The sequence below is a fragment of the Patagioenas fasciata genome, chromosome 11, assembly GCF_037038585.1.
Source record: "Patagioenas fasciata isolate bPatFas1 chromosome 11, bPatFas1.hap1, whole genome shotgun sequence".
Lineage (NCBI taxonomy): Eukaryota > Metazoa > Chordata > Aves > Columbiformes > Columbidae > Patagioenas > Patagioenas fasciata.
Window position 1 is genome coordinate 20,408,762 of NC_092530.1, and position 21,751 is coordinate 20,430,512.

Sequence of the window (21,751 nt, forward strand, 5' to 3'; positions counted from 1 at the left end):
GTATGTGCAGGAGGGGAAAACGGGCTGGTTCTCCATATAGCAGGTCCATAGATGCCGCCAAAGAGAATGGAGTGCAGAGCAGATTAACTTAATATTTTTCGTTTTGACTTATCTAACACCTGAGCACTATTCAGATCCCTAATGTTCACTGCAGTGTGAATTTAGGTAGCTGTCAGCTTTAATCCTGGCAGGCCAAAGAAGAGGATATGTCCCCCCCAGAGGAATGCTCCACCTCAGCTGCTTGCACAGGGAGCCTGGAGCACTGAAGCCAGCTGGTCTGGGCGACACCTGGTCTGGTACCAAAGTGGAGAAGAGGCTTTCAGCACTTCAGCTCCGAGCACTCTGTCGAGGGGCTGTGCTTGTGGCAGCCACAGGAGCTGTGAGGGATGCCAGCCAGCAAATACTGGCTATCTGCAAATCAGGCTGTGCCAGCAGTGAGGCTTTTGGGGTTGGATAGGACAGGACACAGATGGTATCTGCTTTCCTGAGCAGGAGGAACTTGCCCTCACATTGCGTGCTGAACACAAACCACATTTCTCCTCAGGGTTCTTCTGCACATCGTGTCCAAGTGCCACGAAGAAGGTCTAGACCACTACTTGCGCTCCTTCATAAAGGTCGGTCATGACACACCACTCTGCAAAACTCCCTGTTGGGAGCAGGCACACTGCTAACGCTGTTCCTCTTGCCTCAGTACGTCTTTCGAGCTGAGAAACCCAGTGTCACACAGGCGAAGATGACCCATGAAATCCTGGTCCTTTCCATGGCCACCATCCTGAAGCAGTCAGCAGACTTTCTAGCCATCAATAAGCTACTCAAGGTGAAGTATTGGCAGCACTTGGCTGCCAGGGGTGCAAGGGAGGAAAAGGGGATCTGGCGTAAAGCCCAACACTTCCACCCATCCAAACCCACCTCAGGAGCAAAGCTACCAGGACAGCTCCTCACATCCACATCCTTGAGGTTCTCCCCTTATAGCAGAGATTAATTCTTGCAGGGAACTTGGCTGTATTAAGGCTCATGGCACAGCAAAGGGCTTTTCGTTTTGCCAGTTTTATCTGTTTTCTCCGAGCCACACATGAGGCTGGCTCACTGAGTTTATGCCCCTCTGGGCCTTTACAGGGATTGCACTCCAAACTCTGCTGGCTCCTTGCAGGGCACACTGGGGTGCAGAGGGGATGTTGTTATTCCCACCCCAAGACTGGCAGGACTCCTGCAAATGCACCCATGCCAAGCCCCCTGTGCAAGCTCAGCCGTGCTTTAAAAATGCCATTTGAATTTGAGTTTTCCCTCCCACATTGCTGTTTCCCCACATCGTCAAACATGTTTGATCCTGCTGAGAAAAATAATAGTATTCTTTGTTCATTCTAGTACTCATGGTTTTTCTTTGACGCACTGGCGAAGTCAATGGCAATGTACTTGCTGGAAGAAAACAAAATCAAGGTAAAAATAAATTTATTGGATGCTACATTACAGAGCCATCACAAACAAACTCTCCTCCAAAAGTTTGTCTGAAAAACTATGTAACTTGTTACTTAAAAAAACCCTTCAAAAGCTGAACAGCTACCCAGATCCTTCCCTTTTCCCCACTTTACTTTTCCCTTCTTCCTCTTTCCACTCTCAACTGTAATTTAAAAATTCCAGATCTCCTTATGGCTGCACGAGGCATTTGGAGTTCTGGAACTTTTAAATTACAGTTGAGAGTGAAAAGAGGAAGAGTGAAAGTGGGCTTGTGCAGCCTCCTTCTCTGTTACTATCTACTGCACTTTCAGCCAGTACTTCATTTGTGCCCATGTTTTATTAAAAAATAACATAAACGAATGCTAAAAGGAACTTGTGCCTGCATGCGGTTCTACCCAGCTGTTTGCAGCACTGAGTGTGAGACGTGCTTTTGGTTTCAGCTGCCCAGAGGCCAGCGGTTCCCTGACTCCTACCAGCACGCCCTGCATTCCTTGCTGCTCGCCATCATTCCTCATGTGACCATTCGCTATAATGAAATCCCTGAAGAGTCCAGGAATGTCAACTTTAGCTTGGCCAACTTCCTGAAGGTCAGCAGTTTATTTCCTTCTCCCAGGCTTTTATCAGAAGAAAAAGACAAGCAAATAAACAAAATTGCAAACAAACAAAACCACAAACAATTAGAAATAAGCAGCAAGCAAACAAATGTGGTTGTGCTTCATCATGGAAGAAACTGAAGAGATGATGAAAACTCTGGAGGGCATAAACCTTCCTAGGGAAGAAATCTTCTCTTTCTAAGAGTGTGATACTCTATATATTATCTAGGGTTTTCAGTCATGCCTAGCAACTGTTCAAAACCTGAAAAGAAATACATATGCTCTCTTTTTAAGTATTCCTGTTGCCCACTGGAGACTTAAGTGATGTCATCCAAATAATTTCAGAGAAACAGAATCAAGTATGTTTTGGAAAGTCAGCAGCAGTCCAGAGGATCAAATCTGGCTGCTGGAAGGATGGTACTATGGAGATGATTTAGGATGATTGCTTTTATTTTTAACAATTGGTCACATGTTGCTATGTTTTCTCCAGCGTTGTTTGACCTTTATGGACAGAGGATTTGTTTTTAACTTGATAAATGATTACATTTCGGGATTCAGCCCAAAAGACCCTAAGGTAAGCAGTATGTTTCTTGAAAAGTGGTTTGCAGTTGTACATGTGTACGTCAATCAAAACACTGTAGTGATTGGTTTATGTGACACTTGGAGGCCTTTCAGACACTATTCTTGCAGAGTCTTCTGGAGGCAGAGACCTCTTTGTCTGGGCCAAGAGCTTTAAACAATGCAAAGAGTCAGAACTAAAGGAGAGATATGTTAATAGTCTAGATTAAAAAGGTGAAGAAGTCCCAAGTGACAGCCATATGCACTGACACTTAGTGGGAACAAAACAAAAATTTGCCAGTTATTACTGAGTTTCACCAAACACTATTTAGATTCCCCAATCCTTGTACAAACACATTCAACTGGAAGCAAAAGATTCAAACTGAAAACATAGTTTGTGTTTGTCTTCCTTCTTTTTTTCCCCAGCTGCTGGTTGAATACAAGTTTGAATTTCTTCAAACCATTTGCAATCACGAGCACTACATTCCTCTGAACTTACCAATGACTTTTTCTAAGCCCAAGCTGCAAAGAGTTCAAGGTATGTCCTTTCTCAAGAGACTGGCTAGAGAGCTGTAATTTATTAGTCTTGATGGCTTCTGACCAGACGGAATCTGTTTTGGTGTCAAGGAGATTTAGGTCCTGGTTAGCCTGATTTACAGTAACCTATGCTATTCTGGCTGGTTTACTCAATTTTGCTCTAGAATGATATGAGGTCAGTTTTTTCAGTATTTCCTATATTCAAGTTTGCATGGGACTATCCAAAAGAAATTACCCCTATTTCAGTAAATACACAAGTTGTGCAAGTGTAATCCTTTGTTCCCACGAGTGTCAGCATCCCCTGAGAAGTACGGGATTCTCTCTGGGTCCTGATTTCTCATGTCTGCTAGATAAATACAGTAAAGATTGCCAGGTTTGGGTACTAATAGCCTGACAATATAAATACCAGAGAGGAGAGGGACGTTTGGGATTCCCCTGTGTGAAAACCCAGCAGATTTATTCTGATGCAGGTGAGGGGATATTTAGTTGTGCCTCAGAGTGCAGCCATACAAATCCCACAGTGGTTCCTTTTACATCCAGTTGGTAAAAGCAACACAAACTGTGAAGTTTCCCTTATTTTGGTATGTTTCTGACCACTCAGAGCTTTCTGGACCAGCTGCTAATCTTACACTTACATCAGTTTGGCTGCTTGCCTGGCATAATTTAACAAAGTCACTGCTAGAAAAGGCTGAGAAAGAGAAAAACAACTATAGTCCTTCCCTGTTGCTTGCTAGTGGCATAACATGAGGATGCTCTTTCTTGGTTAACATTCACCTTTGCATTTTGGGATGGTTAAACTGAAAAGCTGTAAGAGTAGCTCATCTTTTCACCTGTGTTTTACTGTGACTAGGACCTACCAGTTGAGGTTTTATTTTTTAGGTGCATATTTTAGAACAGCGATAGCAGCTGTCATTCACACTCATCTCTTGACAGTAGAGCAGCCTGTCCTCGGGTTGCAGAGGTGCCTGTGCTCTGCCTGCCCAGCAGAGGCATGCAGTGATGCATCTCCATTGCAAACTTGTCTGGTTTTATGGACAGACCTGTGATTAGAGGGGACAGCATGCTCAGAGATGAGGAGATATCCTGCTGGCATGCCTCACCCCTTTGTCAGCTTACTTGAATGAAGAAAGGGGATGTGCCAGCTCCCTACTACTCTGTTTCTGGGAAAAGAAGGAATAGCCCCCGGGAAGGTGAGTAAAGAGGGCTTCTGCAGCAGAGGCAGAGCACATCCGTGTGACCACATCCTGATCAGTTGGAGCTTTGCATCCTGGAGCAGTTTCTCTGAAACATCTCAAGTAATAGGGCTGGTTCCTGGTCTGTGTCCCTGCTGTCTTGCCTGGGGCACACGTGTATTTCATCAGCCAGAGCAAACCACCGAGCTTGACATCACAACCAGCAGCACAGAACTGTTTTTGCAATTGTGCGATAGCAAAAAAAACAAGAGATTGACAGAAGCTAGGAGTTAAGCAATAGCCTTACGGATAATGTTAAAACATGATGTTCTGTCCCGTTTCTCCAGGATTTAGAACATTACTTATTCCTGTTTATTTTGCTCTCTTTTTATTTGTCCCTTTTCTTTTTACACATGAATTAGATTTTTTTTCATTTGCTGTGGAACGGTTCACTTCAGTAGGTAGGTCCAACTGGGATCACTGAATCATCTAATGTAGAATTAAACATGCAGCTTCCAATCAACTAGCTTGCGTCCAACTAATGGGATAACCATGATGTGTGACACTTAATCATTTGCTAACATGACTAACAGTGAAAGCTAGATAATGCTACAGATTGCTTTCTCTTTCCTCTGAATCAGCCTTTCACAAACCAGTAAATGCTAGTTATGAATCAACAAACCTAAAAATACCTTTTGCAGCCACAGAGCTGTTGGAACCCTTTGGCTGGGATTATTCAAAGATGTGTGTATGCATCCTGCCTTAGCACAGAAATAGTCTCACACCTGTGGGCTTTTGTTAAAAAAATCAAAAAGTCTGAGCTGACCAAACAACATTTGTACCCTTTAGGGGAAGAAGTCACTTTGGGGTTGTCCCTCTGGGACGCTTAGTGCCAAAATGCAACAGTCAAATGGTGCCTGTTGTGGTTCCGGTTAGACATATGGATTGCCTGATGGAGATAATGGTGTCAGGCCAAGGTCATTCATAGCAGCCCAAGTGCACACACACCCTGCGCTGAAATCTGTGTCTCTGTCGCTTCTCTGCTGCATTATCCAGGCAAGTGAAAATGACACCTTACCCTCATAGCAGCCGCTCCTTTGATCACCATATATAGCCTGAATCTGAGATGCAGGGTACAAGTTAACCAAGGTCATTAGGTACTGAGCTGCCTTTCTCCTGGCAGTCAGTGCAGCTATTAAGGAGATTTTGTTCAATATCTGCTGGTGGGAAGCTGAGGGAGTCTCACAGTTTCTGGCAAACAGCTGCCCAGAACCCTGTCCTGCCTCTCTGGAGCTGGCAAGCCCGGCTGTGCAAACTGCCGGAGGATGCAGTAGCGATCACTTGTTGCTACAGCCTTGTTTGCATCCCTCATGCCAGCAGGAGTATTTGCCTCTACTCTACTCTCTGACTTGGTGAGAAGGAATGCAGATTGCACAGAGGATGTGGAGCAAGCTGCAGAGGCACTGCCAGGGCTGGGCCACTGTGATAAAACCATCTCCACTGCCCATCACCACCCTCATAGCTGCTCTGTGAGGATTAGCACCTCCGCTGCCTGGGCAGTTGGGGGATTTACAGGATCACCCTCAGTCAGGAGCAAAGCAACCCCCAGGCAGTAAGTCATACCGTCTTTTTCTGTTTCATCCATCTCTGGCTTTTACTCTTCAGAGCATTACGCTTTGCAAAGCATCACACTGCACAAATCCTTCATTTAGATGCTGCTGAAGTGGTGAGGACTGAAATTAATTAGCTGGAAGATGCCAAGTTCTTTGATATGACTTAACTCAGTGGTGGAGAAAACTGTAGTCAGTTCAGGCTTTATTAAAAGATCAGTGCACTGTAGGAGAGAGAGTGATGAACCATACTCGAAGACTGTTTTGTCTTACATGACCATTATGTCTTGCTCTGAACAGATCCCTGGATTCACTTAACCATTGCCTTGCTGTTTCTTTCAGACGTAAATCTTGAATACAGCTTAACTGATGAGTATTGCAAGCATCATTTCCTGGTGGGGATGCTTCTCAGAGAAGCTTCTGTTGCCTTGCAGGACAACTACGATATCAGATATACAGCCATATCAGTCCTAAAAAATCTCCTGATAAAGCATGCTTTCGACAACAGATACCAGCACAAGGTCAGACATTTTTTGTTGGCTTTTAAACGTAATATTATTGAATTTTGTAAAAAAAAAAAAAAAGAAGCATGTGTCAGACTTTTAGATCTTGTGTGGTACACCAAGGGTATTCTCTTTATTTTTTAGGGAACTGTTGTAAGTAACTGATTGTTATGGCATTACAGTAATAGCTCTGAGAAGTGATGTAGGAACACAAACAATGCCATCAGAGAACTGCAGCACTCTTGTTTATGCAGAGCATTTAGATAATAAAACCCTGAGCCATTAAGGAACTTGAAAGTGGCATTAGCCAAGAGGCTGTTCAACAAAATTAAGCAACATCAATGTTCTTCTGGTCTTGGACTTAAATTAATATCCTGCATTAATATGCTATAATTAGGAAACAGGACTGATTCCTGTTACAAGTCAGCTGCATGTTTTACTAATTAGTGAATCAGAAGAGAGGATCTGTGGATTCTCATGAGATGCAGGGTGTCTGCTGGGTAACTTTCAGCCTTCTTTGGTCGGAGGCTCAGTGTGTGGTGATGCTGAAAGAGCCTGGGGTTGTGTTTGTTTTCTTTCTTGATGCTGCTCTCTGCTGACCCATGTCCTTGAAAGGGCTGAGCTCTCTGTGCAGACACTACCTGTCCTTGCTCTAGGCTGAAAACATGCCTGTCTAGAGTTCAACTCTTTGAATTGCTCCTAGTGTGCTCTATTCCTGGGATTTATCTGGGAATGTGGGTAGCCTCCTGGACACAAAGGGTGGGAGAAGTGACCCAAATGTGCCCTGGACTCCTGCCTTTTGCATGGACTCAGAGCTCCCCTCCTCTTCTCTCCTCTTTCCTCCTCTTCTCCTCTCCTCCTCTCATTTTCTTCCTTCTCTGCCTGTTTGGAAGGGCTGAGCAGGAGCTGGACTTGCTTTTCTCTGCCATGAGGATCCTCAGTGACTTGCACTGCCTGGAAACAAAGCTGCAACCTGTGGTAGTTGGCAAGACTTGATCTTTAAGGAGAGATTTCCCAGCTCTCTGTCAAGACTGAGGCAGAGGCAGCCTATTTCTGCGCTCCTGGGTGCCTGAAAACCCTCACACTAATTCAGGAGCTGTTTGCCCCCTCGCTATGCAGCACAATTCTTGCCTCGTCAAAAACACCACTGGCTTTAAAATTGTCCCTCTGGATTTTTGTACATGTGTTGTACTCCTGGCTGCATAAGCAGGAAACTGCCCGGAGCCGGGGCAGGATGCTCAGCTGGTGTCCCAAGACACCAAAGTGAAAAAACGATGTCACGGACAGGACAAGCTGAGCGTGGCAGGGTCTGGTGCTGCAGTCTCACCCCAGCCAAGGAAACCCCAGCTCCATCAATGGCTGAGAGAGGGTTTTTTCAACCCCTGGGCATTTTCAATATTTCTTTAATCTTTTATCATACTGAATCAGAAGAAAAAACTGAACTCTCATATCAGTTAAAACATGTAATTCAATTCATAAACCTTTATTTTTTTAACCTTTCTATCAAGTCCAGAATAACAAATTTTTAACAAAAGAGAAGTGGATATTAGAGAGCCCTGTGTCATGCCAACCCTGTCCAGTTTTGATCTATATCAGTTAATTCAAATTAATCTGTTCCTACAAACTGTTTTACCTAGAAGCATTTGCTATGGAGAATTCCTGACTGGAAGCAATAGCCAGCACTAGGCAAGGAGCAAATGTTTTTATTTCATTGCTCTTGAGTGTTGCACTTGACAATCAAGCCATGTGAGCGAAGTGCCTGTCAAAGAGTTAGGAAATCTGGGATTTAGTTTGTCACACACCCTGTATGACTGAGAATGTTATTCAGCTCCCAAAAGCTCTGAATGCCCCAAGCTTGCTGCTAGAAGGGTAATACCTACCTGGCAGCTCTGAAAGTGGAGATGAGAAGCCAAGCCAATTCACATCCTCAGACACCCTATAAAGTGTGTAACAAAAAAAAAAAAAAATATATATATATATATGTTTTGGCTCCAGATTTTCCACCTTTTACCCTATTGAAAGCCTGGGCTCTTACCTACATTTTTCTCCCTGTCTTTTTTCAGAACCAGCAGGCAAAAATAGCCCAGCTGTACCTGCCGCTGTTCGGGCTGCTGCTGGAGAACCTGCAGCGCGTGGCCAGCCGTGAGGCTCTCTACTCCTGCGCCGCCGCCTCCAGCCCCGTGAGTAAAGCCCAGCGAAGCCTCTTTGCCCTCCTACTCCATCCTCCTCTCCCCGCACACCCCTGTGCGACTTCCACTGCCCACAGCCAGGCTCAGCTGCAGAAATAAGTGTGTTTTTCTTCTCCCCACAGCCCCAAAATGTACTTGTTTCTTTTAATTTGGCTTTTCCGGTGACTTTGTTCTGTCTGTAGCACTGGGCACTGCCCCCTTTTCCTTGCTGTCGTTTAACGTGTTCCTTTATGGTATGGCTAATACTATCAGGCGTGGTAGGTCCCTCCAAGTGCAATGAGTTGCAACAGGGCTCAGGCTGGGACTCCAGCAGCTGATCAGGGGAGCTGCCTCTGCCTGAGGGCTGTGTGTGGTTCCCAGGCAGGCTTAGCCTTGCAGACTGGACTTTGTTCCACCTTGTTCTGGGCAAAACAACAACAACAACAGGCATTTGAGAAAAAAACAATTCAAAATTTCAACTCAAATGGTGAAAAACAAAAGGCAAAAGGCTACTATGACTTACTTTAATATGTTCTGCTATTCTTTGTATTCCTCCCCAAGTCATTTGTCTCCTTGTTATGGTGGAAAGAAAACAGATTTTTTTCATCTGTTTTTTAGAAGCTGCTCTGATTCACCTTTTTTAATTTCATTATTCTCTTCTATATGAGAATAGGTGTTATCTTTCATTGGTCACAAAAATCTTATATTGCTTTATAGACATCCAGGGATGAATTCATGTGCAGTTTTGCATCCCCATCAAACAGATCCAGCCTGATTGCAGACAAAGATCCAGGTAAATTAATTTTTCTAAACTTTAACTTTCCCATTTATTTTTAACATACCTATTTGAAAGTAACTATTACCAGCCCTCAAGACCCATTACCTGAAACCTGAAATAACCATCTGTCAGAAGACCTCTTGGAGTCTGTATGCTTTTCCCCAAACACGGTGACACCGCAGTTGTCCTTTCAAGATTAATCAGCTTTCGACATGGGGTTTAGGCAATCCCTGTCTGTGCTGTCTGATGCTGTCGGTGATGCGCTGAAGAGTGCAGCTGCAAAGGGGTTAATTGTGGGGTTTGTTTTTTTTCCCAGCCAGTGGAGCAGCACTTCCAAATGGCCATGCAATAAAACGAGAGGACTCGAAAGGATCCCTGAACTCAGAGGGGGTGACCAGTTCGCCAGATCAGAGTGAAAATGTAACGTATCTGGGGTTAGAAAGAATGGTGTTCACTGCACCGGTCTGTGGGCTGTGCTAAATAAGGGGAGGGAAAAGGAGTTTGCTGTGGTAATGCTCTCAAAGGCCAGCTTATAAATGCCTCTGTTTGGCGAGATTCGTGTTTAACAGAGGAGGTCAGACTCAGGGGTCTGGTATGCTTTCTCTCTTCAAACATCTCTGAGACAAAAATATAACTGTCGACAAATTACTTATCAAAGATGAAAGGCAAAATCCGTGGGGAAAATCTCTGCTCCCATGGTGTGTTTATCCACAGTCCTTGTGCGTGGATGGGTCTCAGCTTGGCCAGTGCCCAGCGTGCAGTGCTGGGAACTGGTTTCCACACACAGCTGGGAGGTAAAGCACCATGATGTAAGATTGACAGTGGCCACTGACTTAAGAGAAGATGAGTTATTTGTAGGAGAATCACCACAGGCTAATAACCACTGCCCCAAACTGGCACAAGGAGACTGCGGTCACATCACAAAGAGCTCTGAGCCCACTGTTCAAACAGCGTGTACTCTGCTTGTTGGCAGATTGTAGGCATGGAAATCAGGTATTTGTGCAGACCAGCCCCTGGTTTTCCTCAAGGCGCTTTCCAGATGTCTTGGGTTGGCATGAATCATTGATGCATCTTTAAAAACTTTGGCCCCTACAACAAGCAAGGCAAAGATTATCTGGGCTCCTGCTGGCTTTGTTCTGACAGGCTTAGGAGAGGTGGGGCCTTCCAAGCTCTCCCACATGAATCACGAAGCTACAAGACCCAAGTATAGCCAAACACTTGACTATCAAACTGTTCATATTCAGCAAATCTCTGAGCATATGCTTCAACCCTGCTGGCACCAACACCTGGCTGGGTTTGCAGAAAACGTTGTTGCTTGCAGCTCAGCTCTTTCCACAGCTATGCAGCCTCTTCTGTGTCCTTGAAGACATGTTTTTCAGAGCTCTTCAAAACAGCTTTTCTGTTACGGTTTGTAATATCCACAAAACCATGGAAAAGCAATGCCCTGTGGAGGAGCACAGTTTTAACACTGCTCTGCAGAGGCAGACACATTGCTTATCGCTTGTTCCACTGGAGTGAGTTGTGTGCTGACTTGATACTTTGGCATGGTCAACAGCAAAGTTCTGGCTATAGCACTGTATCTCAAGCTCTAAGCTGAATGTTTAATTCTGTTGGATTATGACTCATATCTACAGCTTGTCTCAGAATAAACAACAAATAAGATCTGTGGATCCTTCTCCAGACATGTGAGCCACAGCTTTAAGAGAAGCGTCCTGCTTAGAGCTTAATTGTATCCATTTGCTGGAGGATTCAGCTAGGGTGAGCACAGAGAATGCAAAAAAAATGGTAAAGCTTTAGAAGCTGTGTTTCCCACCACACAATGCCCAAGCCTTTCCCACACAGATTGACTTACCAGCAGGATTTCACTTATCTTTGTCTAAGTCGCTAAGCAGGAGGAAAAACAAGACACACTTCCAAAAATCAGGAGAAAAGAAAAAGTTCTTAAGCTGAAATTTCCAGGCTTTTTAATAACTGACATTTTAACAAGAAGTTAGATTCTTGCTTTAAACTGTGACAGCTAATGAACTATTTTGTTTGACAAGAATTGATTTCAAAAATATCTGGGAGCTTAGGCAGTGCAAAGAGGAGGGGAAGTGAAAGCAGGGCTGCCGTGTGTTTCGCTGGATAACGTAGCATCCTCTGCCCAGACATTTTTCTTGGGGCAGAGAAGTGTTCGGCCATGTGTCCAGCTTTCCCAAGTGCCCATCACCAGATGGGCAGCAACCCTGAAAGTTGAGATGTCTTCAAAGCATGTCACACATGGTGCAGATGTCGGGGGACAGGAGGAATGCTGGCGCATCTGGTGTGTGCCGGGTTTGCTGCGCCCATGCACTCAGGGCCACCGGCCCCTGCATCACATTCCTCTGCCTTTAGGTCCGCAGAAGCTCCACAAGAAGCAGCGTGTCACACTGCAGCCGCCTGGACCAGTTTGAGATCCGAACGCTCCTGATGTGCTACCTCTACATTGTGAAGATGATTTCTGAAGGTGGGTGGCTCCTGCTCACTGCGGGGCAGCCAGAAAGACAAGAAACCATCACTGGCAGTTTTGGTCTATAAGGTCCTATGTTCATTTTTTTTTTTAAATCTCAGTGCACTGTTTGTTTGTTGGTTTATATTTATTTTCTTCTTTTTTTTTTTTTTCTTTCAGATACTCTTTTAGCTTACTGGAACAAATTCTCACACCAGGAGCTGATCAATGTCCTTGTGCTTTTGGAGTGAGTATCATGAGGCTGAAATTCAAATACTGCACCTTTGTGTGAGCAGCACTGGCCAAGAAAAAGCAATGAAAGTGATGTGCTTCGCTGGGTACACATGGTCCCTGGGCAGCATGAGAGGTGTCTGGCAGGATGTAATGAAATGCTCTTCCTCCTTCTGAGGAGAAAGAGGTGTATATGGAGGGAACACAGTGAAGTGGCAGTGTCCTGTGCTCAGTCCAGGCTTTGCAGAAGGTGTCCCCACACCCAGGATGAGCAGGGCTCGTGGCCCACCCTCTTGCTATAACCAGCACAACCTGTGCTTTGCAGCCAGGTTGATGGAACAGAGGGGAGAGGAGACAGGGGTGAGCCATAGGGTTTGGAAACCAAGAGTGTGAGTCAAGTGCCTTGTAAATACAAACCCCAAACTCATACATGGAGGAGTGTGTCTGCAGACAAGGATAGGGTAGATTTTAAATCACAGAATCATAGAACAGTTTGGGTTGGAAGGGACTTTCAAAGCCCATCTAGTCCAACCCCCCTGCCATGAGCAGGGACGTCTTCACCCAGATCAGGTTGCTCAGAGTCCAGCCCGGCCTGGGATGTTTCCAGGGATGGGGCGTCTACCACCTCTCTGGGAAACCTGGGCCAGTGTTTTACTAACCTCATTATAATAAATTTCTTCCTCGTGTTTAGTCTGAATCTCCTCTCTTTTAGTTTAAAACCATTACCCCATGTCCTGTGTTCTGGATCATTCCTGATCTGCAAGATCTTTAACAGATACATATTTTATTTTCTTTCTAGGGTGTGTTTATTTCACTTCAGATATGTGGGGAAGAGAAATATTGCCAGGTACTGTATTCTTCCACCCGGGGCTGAGGTAGGGGGGCCATCCCTGTGCTCCCTGCCACAGCCAGGGCAGGAAGGGAGTGTGCACAATCACACCGGGTGAACCCACACAGGCAGGAAACCTGCGGGGCTGGGACTCTGCTCAGCACCATGCTGCCAGCAGAGTCCCCTCACCCTAGCACCCTGCCCCTTCCCTCCCCTCCAGCTCCTGCATGAGTCCCCCAGGCCCACGCGCTCCCGGTTGCAGGTTGGCAGTGTCCCCCCCAGCCAGCTGCAGGTGAGACACCAGCTACATCTCTGCTCCCCGAGCAGCAGCACTGCTCTTTCGTTAGCTCTAGGACCGTCTGGCACAGGCAGGGTAGCTTGGTCATTCCCGCTGGGATTGTCCAGGATAAACCAGATCACTGCGTTGGAGGGAGGCCAGGTTTCCATCCTGGTGCCTCCTGTAATCCTGTTGTGGTGTGGCCGCTGCTGCTCGTCCAAACCCGCAGTCTTCGCTTCCCCTTGCAGGGTGCATGATGCCTGGTTATCCAAGCACACAGGAACTGATAGGAAATCCCAGACGATGCCAGCGCTCCGCAGCAGAGCTGGGGGGATGCAGGTGCGGCTCCAGCATCTGGGCAGTTTGGAGACCTCCTTCACACTCAACCACAGTACGTACAGAAGAGCGAGGTGGGACCGTGGAGTATAATTAGCCCACTGAAAGCTGCATGTAGCCATTTTCTGCATGCTGCTTATTGATTCGAGATACTGAAACTCTGCAGAATTACAGTGGTCACTGCTCTTCCCTACAGCATCCCTAGATTGGTTCACCAGAAAGATTTGACCCAGCCCCTTAAAAATCACCCCTGGGATTTAGGAGTTGTGTGACTTTTTCCTCTTGCCTGCCTCGGCTCAGCTCCTTGGCTGGGGGTGTGTGTAGGCAATGCCTTGGTTTGGGTAGTGAGCAGGGCAGGCAGGAGAGCTGCCCCATGCAGACACCTGGGCCAGGATCTGCTTTGAGCCTCTTCACATGGGTGAGTTTTATCCCATTGAGGCACCTTGCCATTTTCCCTCTGTGGATGCAACCTGGACACCCCGTTCTCTGTCTGGCTTTAAACACAGTGAGATTAAGGGGAAGTACAAATACTGGTTTTCTTGGCTGGCATCAGGCTGATACAGCCTCTGTTAATGTAGCTGGCAAATTCAGCATCTTGCTATTTTACCTCATCTCCCAAACTCAGTGAAGTGTGAGTGGGGGAACCTTATCCATATCAGCATTGAGATCTTGTGAGAGCTGGACTGTTCAACACTGTTTCCTCCTGATTTGCTTTCTATCCACAGATGCAGGCACCTCAGAAGCAGATATTGTGCACCAGGCGTTACTGGAGGGCAATATTGCCACCGAAGTGTGCCTGACAGTTCTGGACACCATCTCTTTTTTCACTCAGAGTTTCAAGGTCAGCATTGAAATCAAAAGTATTGTAGAAAAGTGTGCTGTATTTCTGTACGTGTGTAGATTTTCATGAGCCATTCTCCTGAAGTGGCATATAATGGAAGGCTTTACAAAACCAAATAATTGGCAGCTTATTTTCCAAAATGCTGAGTGTTTTACAGGATCTCAGAATAATTATGCACTTACGCAATCTCGTATGTTCTTCGAAACTGCAAGACCAGTGAAAATTACATGGATGTTATAGCATGAGTGTAGGCATTACAAAAATAGAGTAAGAGGAAATGTACCTCATACAGAAAGGAGGGACTAGAGGAAAGGGAAATGAAGGTCTAGTATTCTTAGAACAGTCACTGTTTTCTACCATAAATTACCTAGAAGCGAGGCCCAGATTTCTTTGAATCGCTGTGCATGAATGTCTCTGGAGCTGAGGTGTTCCAGCTGTTGTTATCAGTTCAGACAGGACCAGTAGGACTGGTAGAAGTCTCCTCTTCCATGTAGTGATTCACACTCCTTGCAGTCATTGCCATCTACAGGACTCAAAGCCTTGATGATGAAGAGAACCCCAGACTGGCAGCAATATTCTGAAATACTGTTCCAGAAAAGCTCTCCCTCAAAGTGTGGTTGGAGGAATCCTGATTATAGCAATGTGTCTCAAGAACAACTCTAGATTTCAGAGTAAGCACAATGGAGATGCATTTTTCAGATGGATTGAACAACCTGAAGAGAAAGGTTATCATATCCTCTGCTTCTGTTACAGAGCAAAAAAGCCATCCTGGTTGCCTATGTTAAATTACTCCTTAAAAGTCTGGCAACAGCAGAAGGATTTATGTGCAAGAGCTAAAACTTGCTCAGTTTTCTCAGTTGCCTCTTTTTGAATAATGCTCAACCACAAAACAATGTGATTTTTCAAACCACAGGATAGACTGGATTCTCTTCCGCTTTAATGGGCTTCTGCTTTGCTTTTATGGTCATACAGTGTCACCACACAAAAGTGTGCTCTGTACTGCAGTAAAAGTGCTGATGCTGTTCTTACTGCCAGAGTAAAGGAGTTCAGTTAAAAAGTGTGGATCCTAATCTTACCTTGCTACAAGATGTCTACAGGATGTCAAAAGACAAACCTGAGGATTGCTTGGGCTGGCAATGAGATGGGCACTATGATCTCCTATTGATGTGGGGTATCCACATCCTTGTTGAGTGGCCATGATGTGCCAGGCTTCCTGTGCAGCAACTGCAAGGATGACAGCAGGCACATTAACTCTGACACCAAGCTGTATTAATCCTCTCCAAGTAATTCCACTTTACCATATTTCCAAAAGGTGTAAACTGTCAAAACTTCGCAGGAGCCAAGTGAAGTGTACTGACTTACTGCAGCTGCAAATCTGTCCAATGAAAAGATGTGATAGGTTGTTTTTTTTTCCTCTCTCTCTTTTCGACTGCAAATGAAACACTTGTTGAGACAAATATAAAGAAACGGAAAAAACAGCGTGATAGTTATGTTGGTAACAGCCTGTTTTATTTAAAATAACTCTAGGTAACCAGTGAAAGTTGTACAGAATATTCAGTTAGGGTTTGGAAGTAGTGTTGCAAAAGTGGTAACATATTTTTGTTCTATTCTCTGCCAGAGAAATATCATCTGAGTAACTAGTGTAAGTTTGTACTGGTTGCCACATTTATTGGTTATGTTTCTACTGAAGGCTCTGATCCTTATCTGCCTTAAGAACTGATGTGATTAATTATGCAAAATTATCTCTGTCATTTCCAGCTTTGGGCACAACATTTCTGCAAAGTAAATTCTCCCATTGCTTTCCAGACCCAGCTTTTAAGCAACGATGGCCACAATCCGCTCATGAAAAAGGTTTTTGATATTCATTTGGCTTTTCTCAAAAATGGACAATCAGAAGCAGCTCTTAAGCATGTGTTTGCCTCGCTGAGAGCTTTCATTAGTAAGGTACGTAATACATGACTCCAAAGGTGCAGGAGAATTTATATAGGTACGACAGAAGAGACCAGTGTGCTTAAACTCCTGTTAAACTGATATTTTGTGCAGTTTGGAGATGTGTTTTAGAAAACAATTTCTCCATGGATTTAAAAACCAACCTGGGTTAAGTTATTTATTTCAACAATTATTTATTGTTTGATGGGTATCAGGAAACAAAAGGAGAAATCATGAGGAATTGCTTCACTTGCCTTGGTCATGAAACTGCTGTTAAAGATTAGTATCTGACCAGAAGCTGGTGCTTCTTGAATCTTTGCCCCAAACTGTCAGTATTGCTGACAAAGCTATTGCGTGAATAATGCTTGTACTGACAAGCTGCTCCTCTCCCATTGCGTTTGAAAGAGAGTACTACTGGTTGAACCTCTTTCTACACTTTTCGGAGCCCTGTTACACAGTGAGGCTGTTTAATCCCCTGAGCTCGAGCAGTGTCAAAGCCACAGGTAACCACATAAGAGCAGTGACTGGTGCTATTGCTGACATTTCCCTTTGCGCATTTCAAAACCTGCCACTTCTCATAAGTACATTTTTGAGACTAGATGTACATGCAAACTCCATTCCTTCCAAGCTGCTCGGTTATCATATATTCAAAATGGATTAAAACCTCTCAATTACTTGGGTGCAACACTTCATTAATGAGGTAGATCCAAGTGGTGTGAGATTGCAGACAGGCAGAGCACAGTATGTCAATGATAAGCAGTGGTGTGTTACTTTTAAGGGAGGTCTCGCATGAGTTGTCAAGCAAAGTCTGACTAAGGAAAGAAACTGCTAAACTGTTTTTCAAAGATGGAAAAAGTCTGTGCTCTGTACATTTTGCTATAACTCCACGGCAAAGCTAAGAGCCAGTATGAGTATGTCTAGGGCTGAATTTTGGTTTGTCCTAAGCACACACATGAGGAGCAGAAAATGTAGAAGTCTTGCTATAGGCACCTGTCTGGCTCCAGACAGCATGGTCCCCTATGAAGTATTTTTCCATGGGGCTTCTTAAAGCCTGCCAGATGGGCAGCCAGCACTGGCAGGAATCATTCCATTTTTCTACAGACTGCAATCCATGTTTATTGCTCTACCTTTCTTTTGAGTTTTCTGCTTGCTGTGATCTGCTTAACCTTGAGATCCATCCTGATGCAGACCTGCACTCACCCCACTCAGACGCAGTCTCTCTGCACATCTCTTCCCCTTACTAGTTTAAAGTTTGTTTAGCCAGAAATACTTTGTTTTGTGCATAGAGTGAATAAGAGACCTTCCTTGCCTCCCTGGCAAATTTTGTGTGGTTGTTTGAATGTGAAGCCAAACCTGCACACCTGCTCAATTGGATCTCACCTTCAGCCTTCAAAACCTGGAGCCCGTCAGCGATTCCACGCTCGCTTTGCAAAATGCCAATGACAGCAACCCAAACTGCATTCTTAGCTGCTGCAAGAACAGGCAGTGGGGTCATTTTCTTGGATTTATGCCAGCCTCAATCCACGCTGAATTTACCATCGTGGGTCTTCAAAGATATGAAAGAATTATTTCAGTTTATTTCTCACATTTCCCGGATGACAGGACACAGTGTCACTTCTGTAAAAGCAAGATATGAGCCCAGAAGATGGTATCTATAAGGAAGTGTTTTCTTTGCTAACTCCATAACCACATGAGTCCCAAACTTCCGTTTAAGTCCTCTGAAGGACTTTTCTAAGGCCCAAAGTGACAATAAAATAGCCGGAGGGATCACTGTGTTTCACAACAAGTGCAAGGATGGCATGTTTTTCCGCAAGTTTGTTTTGAACTATAAAAGCTGCACTGCTTTGTTTTGCGTTGCATATCACTGTTAGCTATAAATTAGTGTTAACTACAAGAAAACCAAAAGTGAGTTATACCTTTGACACAACTAGAGTGGACAATTTGTCATTTTTATGACCTTTTGTAGCTAATAATTACAAGGAAAATAATCCCCCTCTTATCTAGGGTCACAGTAAATGGTTGCTGGAGGGGAAAAAACTCCTGAGATTTATTCTGCATCCCAAAATCTTTCCTAAAAATAGCTTGCTTTCTGCATTAAAGCTGGTTACTTGATAGGCAAATGACTTTAAAAAACAGAAATGTCACAAGAAAGCAAAGAACAAACAAGGTCTATAATTGCTTGCATGTTTGGTTTTGCTTTTGGAATGAATCCTGCTTGCATGCGTGTGTGCTGGGAATTAGGGAAGGAAGCCATCTCTGTTTTACCAGCTAGGAATATGCAACAAAAGCTAGATTGCTCTTGTTTTTATACCCTAAGTTTTCTTAACATTTAAACCCTTCATTCAGACCGTAACTTAGAGATTATTATGTATTTACGTGCTTGCGAATGGTCTTGAAATGAAGGGTTACGAAGGAAATCTTGCACAGAGGAGGGGACCAAGATAATTTGCACTGAATTAAAGAACAGCTCAGACACATGGATGTGAAAACGATGGAATCCCCATGTAGCTGCCTGCTCCGTGCCTTGGCATCCCTCCATGCACTGGCACTTGCAGGGCATGTTAGAAGCGTCACAGATCCCAGACCCTGAAGGACCCAGGCAGCAGGGCCTTGCTCCTCTCCTGCAACAGCTGATTTGAGATGCTTTTCTCTGTCCTGTCAGCAGTTCCCCTGACCATACCAAGCTGTCTTTTCCCTCGACACCGATGCTCTCAGGACGCAGCACCAGTACAGCCTCCCATGCAGTTGTGAAGGGCACTTGGCCTGTTCTGTCTGCTACTGTGCCTGCCCTGCTCTCATGTCCCTTCTGAGCTGCGGCCTCTTCGGGAGCTACTCACTGTGTTGACTCCTGCTCTGGCCCTTCCCGTCAGGGCTGGATCAGAAACGTGCTCCTCCAGCACATGCAGAGTCATCGCCACACATGCTGTTTCTCAACTCTTCCCAGCTCGTGTTCTCCTGCCAGCTGGAGAGCCAGAGGCAGCACCTGGCCAGATCTCCGGCAGGCAAACGAACACCCTTGGGTCTGCCGCCCCGAACCCGGCATCAGTGGTTGCATCTGCTTGGCTTGGTCTCCAGAAGACAGCTGGCTGGGGACACAGGTTCCCTATGAACAGGGCACAGGTTTTCTTCCCGGAGCTGGTGCTGTGTGGAGGGGAGTGTGCATTGGGGGATTTTGAGCTTCTTCTGCAGCAGATTCCCAGACAAAATTTTTCTCCCTTGCATTGGGTTGGAAATGTCTGAAAACCCTCAGCAGGTGAACAGTGGTCCTTGCTGAGAGCAAGTGCCAGCCATGTCTTTGTAGGTGTCCATGTGCTGGCTGGGCTAATAATCCCAGTGCTGACTGTGACTCCATCTCACTATGGGAAAAGGATTGCACTACAGACAGGCAGCAATTACTTAATTTCTCCTTTCCCCAGTGCACACAGGATCCTCTTAGCTGTGTGTTACTAAGATGTTTATTTGCTTCTTTTCTTTCTCCCTTTTTTTTTTCTGAAAATATTTTTGGCAGCAGGCAGTGAACACCAAATATTTGTGCAGTGTCTTCCTACTGGCTTGAAACCTGTGTGGCTCAGTGTAATCCCAACAGTATAGTCTCATTAGCTATAGCTTCTAGATTCCTGTTTTGAGACTCTCTCACCAGCACACCGTGGTGGTAGCCCCAGTAGTACCATAGCTTTTCTGAATCAAATATACTTAATGCAAGGAGTAGAGGGTCACCACAACAGCTCCAGGCTCTGACTTGGAAGATGTGAGTGAATACTCTTGACAGTATTTACTGTCATCTCCTATGGGGAGAAGGTAGTGGGGCAGATAGTAGCGGCTCATGGGCTGTGTGCTACGAGGACCATTAGCTCTTGAGTGAATGGAGCACATCTCTGCCCTGAATGGACAAAACGCATGGTTGCCTCTGTTACCTCTCTGTGCCAGGAAATTCCCTCGGGGCTGGTCCTCAGCTGCAGCAGAGGGAGCTGAGTGCTGCTGTGTGATGCCCGAGCAGCCTCTTCTCCCTCTGGGAGGTGTTAGCATCACCCCTCTCCAGCCAGGTCCCTGCGGTGGCTGTGGATGTGGCTGCATGCCAGCACAAAACCCTTCCTTGTTCTGCTTCCCTACACCCAGCCCACTGCGGCGAGGGTGGAAGGAAGCCAAGTGCAGTGCCCCCTCCCCGCCAGCCACCACTCATGACCACGGCCAGACAGATGCATGTTGGCGGTCCCCGGCTTCAGCGAGCCTTGCATGGTGGCTGCTGCCTGCCAGGACTGGGCACTGCTGCAGCTGTCTGCTTTTCGGGCACAGCTGAGCTTGCCTCTGCAGACATGCTTGGAAGTAGGTGTTTGGTAAGGTGATAGATGTGCTATGGCAGTATGAGGTGCTGATCTTCCCCTTCTGCTTTTCTTCACCCTGATGCAACTCTCTGAGCCCTGTTGCTAGCTGAGGCAGCTCACAATGCAGCTTGGCTTGGTCTTGCTACTCCCTAGGCGCAGGTCCATCTGGAGGGCCAGGACAGGTCACTGTGTATTTTAGACTCTCTGGGACAAGCAAGTCTCTTGTTTGCATTCCTGAAGGAAGTCATGATTTTAGGCTTTTTTGTAGGGATGCATGGAAGTAGCTGTGCAAGTATCATAGGTCATGTTTCCTGGTGGGGTTGGACTTCTGGGTGGGCTCTGGTGGATTTTCTGGTGTGCTAGATGGTAGCCTTTGGTGGGAATGTCCGTGGGACCTCTCCTCTCTGCCCCACTGCCATTGTTTGTGACTTTTGTAAGAACGTAAAACTTTTGTCTGTCCAAGTTGGTGAGAATTTGCCATTGAACCCAAAAGTTGTTGGGGGGCGGATATGTGGACATACACAAGCACATCCCCAAAACTGTGACAGCAAAGTTCTCCTTGCTCTAGGAAACAATGTTAAAAATAGGCCCCAAATTCATTCTCACAAATACTTTCAAGCTCAAAACTTTGACAGAATCTTTATTTAGGCTGTCCAGGCTGGAGCCCCGTGTGTTGTCCTGTGGATGTAATTTTATGATGTATTTTCTAATATTTGCGTGCCTTTTCTGAAGTTTCCTTCAGCGTTTTTCAAGGGAAGGGTGAACATGTGCGCTGCCCTCTGCTACGAGATCCTGAAGTGCTGCACTTCCAAGGTGTCCTCTACAAGGAATGAAGCCTCTGCTCTGCTCTATCTCCTGATGAGAAATAACTTTGAGTTCACCAAAAGGAAAACATTTCTGAGAACCCATCTTCAGGTCAGTGACCAGGGAAAAGGTAGAGAGCAAGATGCCTCAGACCTAGTGAACAGATACACCAGTATAACTATGTCACCTCCTATCTGCAGAGGATCTTACTGTTATATGGACAAAAATCCTCTTGATTTCCAGGCTTTGCCTAATTCCTGTTTCCAGTGATTGGCCCAGGGCCCTTTGGGCAAAATACACTGCTATCAAGTACTCCAAGCTGTCGAGTCCTTGGAATCACA

The 21,751-nt window shown here is 45.5% G+C and overlaps 1 protein-coding gene across 8 annotated transcripts in view; it reads left to right on the forward strand.

Moving 5' to 3' along the window:
- DOCK11 (dedicator of cytokinesis 11) overlaps window positions 1-21,751 on the forward strand; it is an 83,026-nt gene that overhangs the window by 42,428 nt on the left and 18,847 nt on the right. For 4 of the 8 annotated variants that reach the window (XM_071813549.1, XM_071813544.1, XM_071813545.1 and 1 more), the window contains exons 25-43: window positions 545-614; window positions 692-817; window positions 1,366-1,437; window positions 1,896-2,042; window positions 2,539-2,622; window positions 3,033-3,144; window positions 4,738-4,776; window positions 6,268-6,446; window positions 8,492-8,608; window positions 9,314-9,389; window positions 9,691-9,794; window positions 11,748-11,859; window positions 12,022-12,088; window positions 12,872-12,919; window positions 13,122-13,193; window positions 13,427-13,569; window positions 14,240-14,355; window positions 16,162-16,299; window positions 21,339-21,521. In XM_071813549.1, the coding sequence (XP_071669650.1) occupies window positions 545-614; window positions 692-817; window positions 1,366-1,437; window positions 1,896-2,042; window positions 2,539-2,622; window positions 3,033-3,144; window positions 4,738-4,776; window positions 6,268-6,446; window positions 8,492-8,608; window positions 9,314-9,389; window positions 9,691-9,794; window positions 11,748-11,859; window positions 12,022-12,088; window positions 12,872-12,919; window positions 13,122-13,193; window positions 13,427-13,569; window positions 14,240-14,355; window positions 16,162-16,299; window positions 21,339-21,521 (2,005 nt within the window). The remainder of the gene's footprint in view (window positions 1-544; window positions 615-691; window positions 818-1,365; window positions 1,438-1,895; window positions 2,043-2,538; window positions 2,623-3,032; window positions 3,145-4,737; window positions 4,777-6,267; window positions 6,447-8,491; window positions 8,609-9,313; window positions 9,390-9,690; window positions 9,795-11,747; window positions 11,860-12,021; window positions 12,089-12,871; window positions 12,920-13,121; window positions 13,194-13,426; window positions 13,570-14,239; window positions 14,356-16,161; window positions 16,300-21,338; window positions 21,522-21,751) is intronic. The other 4 variants (XM_071813548.1, XM_071813550.1, XM_065846067.2 and 1 more) reach the window with 3 other exon arrangements.